This window comes from Rhinopithecus bieti, unplaced genomic scaffold (assembly GCF_001698545.2).
Source record: "Rhinopithecus bieti isolate Rb0 unplaced genomic scaffold, ASM169854v2 scaffold_23276, whole genome shotgun sequence".
NCBI lineage: Eukaryota > Metazoa > Chordata > Mammalia > Primates > Cercopithecidae > Rhinopithecus > Rhinopithecus bieti.
In genome coordinates, this window is record NW_016810868.1 from 664,671 (window position 1) to 674,106 (window position 9,436).

Consider the following 9,436-nt stretch of genomic DNA (forward strand, 5'->3'; position numbering starts at 1 on the left):
GGCTCTGACTTTTCTTCGTGCGGCTGTTTGCATCATAGAGGCCGCTTTCTTCTCCTGTAAGCCTCCCAGCTCCTCAGGCTGACAACGCACCCTGGGGCAGTGCGGCCTGTCTGTCAGTGGCCATCGTCTGCCTGAGAGCTGGATACGTGGCTGCTCAGATTCTTCTCATCCCCTCCACCTCTTTCTCCGTCCTGTTTGACACACTTGTGGAGATGTGAGATGTTTTTTTCTTTTTTGGGGGGAAACTGGCTTCACTCCCTTCCCCGTCAGGGTTTGGGAAATTTAACGATTTGGTTTGAATTAACGATTTGGTTTAAATTAATGATTTGGTTTTCCATCATCTTCTGAGGTGATGGGTGGGGTGTCTTATTTCATTATCACTGTGGACTAGGGGTTTATACACCTGATGTTTCACACCTTTGTGGCTGTGGTACCCGCAGACGCTCCCTCACCCTTGGTTTGCCCCAGGGCCTCTCCACAGGCTCCGGGTCCACTGCAACCTCCACCTCCTGGGTTCAAGTCCTTTGGGCACTCCTCCCGGCTCACCTCTGGGATCTCCCAGATTCCAGACTCCTCGTGCCCTGGAGGGCGTCATTCTGCAGGTGGTGTGGAGAAGGCGTCCCACTGCTGGCAGTGCCAGCACCAGTCATAAAGAAATCACCCTTTCTCCCTGAAATGACATCTTCTTTTACATAAATTCACAAAAATATGAGTGTCTGTTTCTGCATTTCCTGCCTTGCTGCACTGTTTGGTGTCTGTCTCTGGGCTGATGCCCTGGTTTGGCATCGGTGGCTCTGCAGGGTGCCCAGTGTCCGTCAGGCCCCTGTTGGAGGACGGCCTCGGAGGAGGGCCTTGCCCGGCCTCTGGCCTCACCGCTCGTTGCCCCTGAAGGGCCCAGTGCAGCCTCTGTTCTCTGGACCTTCCTTTATGCTTCCTGCCCGTGTTCCCTGAAGCCTGCTCTGTTTCCAGGACTCATCTCTGTTGGATGGCCGGGTGGTGCTTCTCCACGTTCCTGCAGGCACGGTGGTGTCAAGGCAGGGAGACCAGGTGAGTGGGGGTCGAGGGGGGGCACTGGGACCACCCAGTGCTGCAGCCCAGTGCCAGGTGGAACACCAGAGGAGGGCCTGGGCTGGGCACCAGTGACTGGGGACGTCCCAGCACCAGGCCACTGCCCCTCTGGGCACCATGGCAGAGCCCCTCCCCTCAGGCAGCCCTGAGCCCCGAGAGCTCAGTGTCCACTTTTGGCTTCTGCCGCACTGGCCCTTCCACTTGCACCTAAGGGTGGGCTGGACAGGCAGATTGGGAAGAGGCCATAAGAGGTCACGGTGGATACAGATCAGTGGAAGTGGCCTCGGAGTAGCTTCATGGGCACATCTGCAGACATGGGACCCAAACGTGTGGCGTGTGCAGGGGCTCAGCGTGGGAGGGGCCAGGCCCCAGGCGAGGCGGTGTGGGACCCGCCGTGCACAGGAACGCTGGGCTGACGCGTATTTGCTGGGGACAGTCAGTATGCATGCGGGTGCCGGGAGAGAAGCGTGCAGATCCGAGGCCCGGCTCGCTGCACGGAGCCCTCGAGAACCCAGATTTCCCAAGACTGCTCGTGAAATCACGAAACCGTAGACACTGCTGAAATGTGTCCAGTGAAGTCTGTGCCCAGAGCTGGTCAGGTCGGCGGATGGTCTCCCGGCCGAGCCTGGTGGCATTCTCCGCTCTGGGCCCAGAGCTGCCCCTGTCCCGCCCGGGGCCACTCACGGCGCCTCCTGAGCCCTCTGGTGTTGTCAGGACGCCAGCATCCTGTTCGTGGTCTCTGGGCTGCTGCACGTGTACCAGAGGAAGATCGGCAGCCAGGAGGACACCTGCCTGTTCCTCACGCGCCCCGGGGAGATGGTGGGCCAGCTGGCGGTGCTCACCGGGGAGCCGCTCATCTTCACCATCAAGGCCAACAGGGACTGCAGCCTCCTGTCCATCTCCAAGGCCCACTTCTATGAGTGAGTCCTACGGGCCAGGACCTCGTGGCGGGCCCCAGCCCTGCCTCCCCTGAGACCCCTCCCGCGTGGCTGGCCTCTTCCTGGTGCTCTCGCCCTCTTCCCTGCTGCTTGCGCCCCCCTCTTTGTGCCCGGCACCTGCATAGGCCCAGGTTGGTGCCCCCTGCTCCAGCGCTCAGTCAGCCGGCCCCGTCTGCCCACAGCGATCTGCCTCACACTGCCATCTCTGTGGTCTGCTCCCAGCCATGTTCATTTATCACCAGTCAGTTCTGGGGCTGCCCGGCTTGGCTCAGCAGGACCCACGTTGGGGTGGGGCCGGGCATCAGGGGCCGTGAGCCTCCCCACCCCTGCAGCCTGGGCTGTTGTGTCGGGAGCTAGTGATGTGGAGGTGGAAGGGCAAGGCAGTGGGTGAGGACGCGGCTCTGGCTCAGGGGCAGGAGCCCCACTGATGTGTGTCCCTTCTTGGGGCAGAATGTGCCTGTGTCGCCTTCCAGGCTCTGGGCTGGAGACATCTGTCCACTTGAGCCCAGCCCATGAGTTTCAGATTCGGCCCCTCCAGGCCCGGAGCTGCCCTCAGCCCACCTGTGGGCTGCCTGGCAGAGCCGCCACGTCTTTCCATCCACGGTGCTGGGCGTTCTGCTCTGTCAGGTCCAGAATCTCCTGGAGCCTGGGGTTTGGTTTAATCCCAGCTCTCACCTCTGGCGGCTTGAGCCATTGTGTGTGTGTTTTCTGGAAGGGCCTCTGCACCCCCGTAGGCCAGATATCTGCTGGGATCTCAGAGCTCTTCTGCCTGAGTGGTTGGGCAGGGGGAACGGTCAGGAGCCTGAAGGTCAGTGAAACCGCAGCAGCTGAAGAAAGCGGGTCGGCTGGGCGCAGCGGCCCACACCTGTAATCCAGCAAACAGCACCGCGCCAAGCTCTGCTTCAGCCTGGGGACCCCGAGCAGGGCAAGGGGCAGGGGTGGGGGCAGCGGGGCCCTGGCACTGTTGGGAAGGGCTTTCTGCATGGCCTCTGTCTTCCCGGCCTGGCCTGAGTGGCTCCAGTCGGGTCCCGATGCTGGGTGCCCTGAAACCACAGCGTGTGGATGGGGAGACTGAGGCTCCAAGTCCCGGTCCCTCCACCAGCAGGGGACCCTGGGTGGAGCTGGACCTGTCTCCCTCCTGAGCGTCCCCAGCTGCTCCATATCGGCGGCGCCAGGGAGATAGATGCTCAGGACGGATGGCAAAGAGCAGGGACAGTAACCACCCAGGGCAGAGCTCAGGGCCCTTGGCCCCCCCTTAATGCAGCTCAGTCCCCCGTGCTGTGTGTCTGTGTGTGTCTGTGTGTGTCTCTGTGTGTCTGGATGTGTCTGTGTCTGCGTGTGTGCATGTGTCCATGTGTGTCTCTGCGTGTCTGCGTGTGTCTGTGTGTCTGCGTGTCTGCGTGTGTCCGTGTGTGTCTCCGTGTGTCTGCGTGTGTCCGTGCATGTCTCCATGTGTCTGTGTGTATCTGCATGTGTCTGTGCATGTGTCTGTGTCTGTCTACGTGTCTGCGTGTCTGTGTGTGTGTCTCCATGTGCCTGCGTGTGTCTGTGTGTGTCTGCGTGTGTCCGTGCGTGTCTCCGTGTGTCTGTGTCTCTGCATGTGTCCATGCATGTCTCCGTGTGTCTATGTGTATCTGCATGTGTCTGTGTGTCTACGTGTCTGTGTCTACGTGTCTGCATGTGTCCATGTGTGTCTCCATGTGCCTGTGTATGTCTATGTGTGTCCGTGCGTGGTGTGCCTTGCAGCCATCACCCCAGCCAGCGTCCCGGGGCTCCTCCTCCACCCCCAGGACTGTAAATGCCACACTCATGCCCTTCAAGTCCTCACCCAGCCGCTGTCTTGTCAACTCCCTGGCATCAAAGGGGCTTCCCCCACCTCCTGTGCAAAGTGGATCCTGATTCTGCGTTTGCTCTTCCTCCTGCTTTTGCCTTGTGAGGAAATGGCAGCTCCACCTGCCTGTGGCTCGGGCTAGGCCTGGAGTCGCCCAGCGTCACTCTCATGCCTGGTGCAGGTTGCCACACGTCCCACCTTGCCATCGCCCAGAGCCACTGCGCACGTCCCTGCTGCAGCCCTCACCCTCCGCAGTCTGTCCACACATGACCACTGGGGAGAAGACAATGTTCCCCGCATCAGAGGCCCCAGCCACCCTCCACCCACCCAGGAGAGCCCCTGTGCTCTCGAGGCCCCATGTGGTCTCTCAGCCTCTGCCTCTGCCGGTGCCCTTCATGGCACTCACTGCCAGCCACAGTCGTGGCCCAAGTGTGCATTATGCACCTCCTGGTGGCATGTGCAGTCCCCTGCCAGGACCGCAGCCTGACACAGGGCCCGTGCCCAAGGGGCACTCACGGGTGTGCCAGGAGGGGACACCCTTAACAGCTCCTTAACAGTGCTGGCCACCAGGCACGTGGTGGGCAGTGCTGTGCCCTGGGGCAGGCAGCTGACCAGGGCATGCCCCATCCCAGCCCCCGCCAGTGGTCTCTGCCCTCAGTAGGGGGTGGGGGTGGTGGGTCTCATCCACTCCCGAGCACTGTGGCCCTGGGTGAAGGGTAGGGCTGGAGGGATGGGTGGGAGTGACTCTGGGCTGCCCGGCAGAATCATGCGGAAGCAGCCGACCGTCGTCCTGGGCATGGCTCATACCGTGGTGAAGAGGCTGTCGTCCTTTGTGCGGCAAATTGACTTTGCCCTGGACTGGGTGGAGGTGGAGGCCGGACGAGCGATATACAGGTGAGGCCGTGGGTGCCACACACTCGGCGTCCACGCTGCCCTGGCGTGCAGGATTCGGGGGTGGGCAAAGCACGGTAACCATGGAAACCACACATGGAAGTTACCATGGAAACCACACACGGCAGGCTGGATTTCCCCAGCCCCACCCCAGCTTAGCTCGGAAACACGCTTCATGGCCTCCTGGATTTCGTGACACCCACACACGCTTGGACACAGCCAATGTTCCACGAGCATCTCTCTGTGTCAATATATTCAAGCCCACACCATCCCTTTAAAAGCACTCCACTGTCCAGGTGTGGTCGCTCATGCCTGTCATCCAGCACTTTGGGAGGCCGAGGCAGGTGGATCACAAGGTCAGGAGTTTGAGACCAGCCTTGCCAACATGGGTGAAACCATCTCTATTAAAAATACAAAAATTAGCTGGACGTGGTGGCACGTGCCTATAATCCCAGCTACTCAGGAGGCTGAGGCAGGAGAATCGCATGAACCTGGGAAGTGGAGGTTGCAGTGAGCCAAGATGATGCCATTGCAGTTCAGCCTGGGTGACAAAGCGAGACTCCATCTCAAAAAATAATAAAACCAAGAAAATTGTAGAATATTTATTCATTTAAAACAACCCATGCCTGTTAACATAAATATTTTAAAATAAAAAATAGGTTTTCAAAACAAAATAAGATAGTGAGAAGCCTGCGTTTTCTTTTCTCCATCCTGAGTCTGTCTGCTGTTGGGAAGCTGGGTTTGGGGCTGAGGCTGGGGTCCAGGGCTGCAGGGCCTCTGTGTCTCCCGCAGGCAGGGGCTGGGGGTCCAGCGCTGCAGGGCCTCTGTGTCTCCCGCAGGCAGGGGGACAAGTCTGACTGCACGTACATCATGCTCAGCGGCCGACTGCGCTCCGTGATCCGGAAAGACGACGGGAAGAAGCGCCTGGCCGGGGAGTACGGCCGAGGAGACCTTGTTGGTGTGGTAGGTGCTGGGCCCTGCTCCTGCCTCCCTGACCTCCATCCCTCCCAGGGCGTCCTGGGTTCTGGCCTGGGTGTGGCCTGGCCAGTTTCTCAGGGGAGCAAAAGCCCTGGGAGTGGACAGTAGGAGTGATGCCCTGTGGCTGCTTTACTGTGAGTCCCAGGCTCTGCCTCTGCTGGGGGCTCCTGGTACCTATCCTGGCATCTGGGCGCACTGGCCCACTTGCCTCCGGGTGTCTCTTGAAGTATGGTGGCAGCTACAACCGGTCTGGGCCTCCTGGGGCCATCTAGCACAGCAGGCCCCTGCATCCTGAGCGAGTCGGGGCTGCCCAGCTCGAAGGTGCCGCGGCCTGGGGCTTCTGCCGATTTGTGTTAAGTTTTTTTGTTTGTTTGTTTTGTTTGTTTGAGACGGAATTTCACTCTTGTTGCTCAGGCTGGAGTACAATGGCATGATTTTGGCTCACCGCAACCTCCGCCTCCTGAGTTCAAGCGATTCTCCTGCCTCAGCCTCCTGAGTAGCTGGGATTAAAGGCGCCCGCCACCACGCCAGGCTAATTTTGTGTTTTCAGTAGAAACGGGGTTTCTCCATGTTGATCAGGCTGGTCTTGAACTCCCGACCTCAAGTGATTCACCCACTTCAGCCTCCCAAAGTATTAGCATTACAGGCGTAAGCCACCACTCCTAGCCTGTGTTAATTTTTTTTTTTTTTTTTTTTTTTTGAGACAGAGTCTCACTCTATCGCCCAGGCTGTAGTGCAGTGGCATGGTCTCGTGCACTGCAACCTCCGCCTCCTGGGTTCAAGCAGTTCTCTGCCTCAGCCTCCGAAGTAGCTGGGATTACAGGCGCCCGCCACCACACCCAGCTAATTTTTTGTATTTTTAGTAGAGACAGGGTTTCACCATCTTGGCCAGGCTAGTCTTCATCCATCCACCGGGTGAAGGCTCATACACCTGGCCAGATGCCGGCAGGGAGGCCTCAGTGTCAGATGGCCGGGCTCCCGCAGGTTCTGAGGGACACATCTTAAAAAGAGGTTTTTTCCAGGCCGGGCATAGTGGCTCACACCTGTAATCCCAGCACTGTGGGAGGCCGAGGTGGGCAGATCACGAGGTCAGGGGATCGAGACCATCCTGGCTAACATGGTGAAACCCTGTCTCTACTAAAATACAAAAAAAAAAATAGCCGGGCGTGGTGGCGGGCGCCTGTAGTCCCAGCTACACAGGAGGCTGAGGCAGGAGAATGGCATGAACCCAGGAGGTGGAGCTTGCAGTGAGCCAAGATCACGCCACGGCACTCCAGCCTGGGTAACAGAGCAACGAGACTCCGTCTCAAAAAAATAAATACATAAATAAAAGGCTGTTCTCCAAAGGCATTTATTTCTTCGGGAGAGCTGAGACTGCCCTTGTTCCAGCCTGTGGTGTCTGATGCCTGTGTCTGTGACTTGCCTGGGTTGCGGGGAGCACCTTTGGCTTCTGGCATGTTCCAGTGGTTCTGACAACATGCCACATGCCAGCACTCACTGACTGCCTCCGCCTTGCGGTGTGGAGGGTGTGCGGGAGCCTTGGGCTCCTCCCTTGCTTTCTGCATGCCGGGGCCATGTGTGGCTCCGGCCGGCACCAGAGGCCGTCAGGGACAGGCCCAGCTGGCTCGGCCCTCCCAAGCCCGCGGCCCCAGCAGCCGGCTCCTCTCCTCAGGTGGAGACGCTGACCCACCAGGCCCGGGCGACCACGGTGCATGCCGTTCGGGACTCAGAACTGGCCAAGCTGCCGGCAGGAGCCCTCACGTCCATCAAACGCAGGTACCCACAGGTGAGGATGGCGCAGGTAGGGCGCAGAGCAGATGAGGGCACGGAACAGGTGAGAGCGTAGTGGGTGAGGGCAGAGCGGATGAGGGTGCGGATGAGGGCAGAGCACAGGTGAGGGCATGGAGCAAGTGAGGGTGCAGAGCAGGTGAGGGGGTGGAGCTGGTGAAGGTGGCACAAGTGAGGGCGCCCAGCAGGTGAGGGCAAGGCACAGGTAAGGATATGGAGCTGGTAAAGGCGTGGGTGACGGTGGTGCAGGTGAGGGTGGCACAGGCCATGTCCCAAGCTGTGCCCTGAGTTGTGGTGGTCATTCGGTCCACGTACACGTGGATGGAAAACGACTTGGAGGGGCAGTCTGAAGGAGGGGAAGATCAGAGCCCAGCTGAGTGGGGGCCAGGAACGGTGGGCAGGAAAACTGGAGAGGTGCCCGGGCTGCTTCCCAGGACAGTCGCACAGCTGCCTTCTTCGTGCTCTCTACTTGTGAGTGACGTGGGTACTGCAGAGGAAAGGGAAGCGACTCTGGCTCTGAGATCTGGAGGAGGACAGGGCAGGCTGCTTGCAAGTGCAGCGTCAGTGGTGAGGAGAGCGCCCAGGAAGGACCAGCCGAGGGGCCTGAAGGGCAGGTCTGCGGCTGTTCGTCAGCAGCCAGCACACGGATCCCAAGAAGTTCTTCATTCTAGAACGAATGGAAAGGGGGTGCAGGTGTGGCCCCCAGCATGTTGCAGGGCCTTCTACGGCCAGTGTCTCTCATCATCCCTGGGGCTCACCCTGGGAGGCTATCACTGCCCTCCCTCCACCGCCTCCCCTCAGGTAGCGCTTCTCCCACCCACAGTTCCTGGGCCCTGGTTCTCCCACCTGCAGCTCTGGGTCCTGGTTCTCCCGCCCGCAGCTCTTGGGTCCTGGCGCTTGCTGCAGTTGCCCATTTATGGACCAGGAGAGCCTGGTGGAGCGTGTGAGTGCAGCTCACAGGGCTGGCAGGCTCTGGGGCGGCAGCCACAGTTGCTAGGAGCAGCAGGGAGCCAGGCCACTCCTCCATCTGCTTTGTCCTGGCCTGCAGGGCACGCCTTGTCTTCATGAGCTCCTCAGAGCAGGAGCCCTGGCCCACCCTTTAGAGGCCGCTGCAGGGCTCCATCCAACCAGCAGCTTCTGGGGGACAGTATGGGTGGAGCCAGTGAGTCCACTGTTGTGGGGCCAGCTTTGCTGTAGTCAGCCCCTGGGCAGGGTCCCTGCAAGCCAGCGACCCTTGGTGTGGGGACCGTTTGGTCCAGTCGGGACGAATGTCCCCAACCGTGCCCTGAAGCGGGGTTGGCACCCAGGAGCAATGGCCACAATGAGCCCTCAGTTCCAGAGAAGCCTGCCAGCCTGCCCTTGTCCTGCCTTCAGGGTCATGGGTGGCTTCCCCTGGAGTTGTCTGCCTGCCCTGAAGTGAGAGTGAGGCTGGCCTGGGCTCATGGTCACAGGGGACATACCCCTTGTGCCTGCTGGCCTGGCAACCGGGAAGGCGCCACATGGCTTTCCTGGGCATCATGAAGGCTCCTAGGCCTGGACAGCCATGGCCTGTGCAACTCAGTTCATGGAGGTTTTGAAAAGCAGATCCAGTGCCATTTGCTGAGTCTCGCTGTTGCTGAGCATCACTGTCTTTGGTTCCCAGCGTTTCTCGGTTTAAAATGTGTGTCTGCCTGCAGGTGGTGACTCGGCTGATTCATCTCTTGGGTGAGAAGATCCTGGGCAGCCTCCAGCAGGGACCTGTGACAGGTGGGTCACCTCCCCCAACCCAGAGCCTCCTGGGAGCCCCCACCCAGCCCACAGCCCTGCCCTGTCCTGGAGCCCCGCCCACCCAGCCCATGGCCCCACCACATCCTGGAGCCCCGCCCACTCAGCCCATGGCCCTGCCCTATCGTGGGGCCCCACCCACCCAGCCCATGGCCCTGCCCTGTGCTGGAGTCTCACT

General features: G+C 60.1%; 1 protein-coding gene across 10 annotated transcripts in view; it reads left to right on the forward strand.

Moving 5' to 3' along the window:
- PNPLA7 (patatin like domain 7, lysophospholipase) overlaps positions 1-9,436 on the forward strand; it is an 83,170-nt gene that overhangs the window by 31,929 nt on the left and 41,805 nt on the right. For all 10 annotated transcript variants that reach the window (XM_017893144.1, XM_017893140.1, XM_017893141.1 and 7 more), the window contains 6 exons: positions 970-1,047; positions 1,783-1,988; positions 4,600-4,731; positions 5,568-5,691; positions 7,379-7,492; positions 9,171-9,240. In XM_017893144.1, the coding sequence (XP_017748633.1) occupies positions 970-1,047; positions 1,783-1,988; positions 4,600-4,731; positions 5,568-5,691; positions 7,379-7,492; positions 9,171-9,240 (724 nt within the window). The remainder of the gene's footprint in view (positions 1-969; positions 1,048-1,782; positions 1,989-4,599; positions 4,732-5,567; positions 5,692-7,378; positions 7,493-9,170; positions 9,241-9,436) is intronic.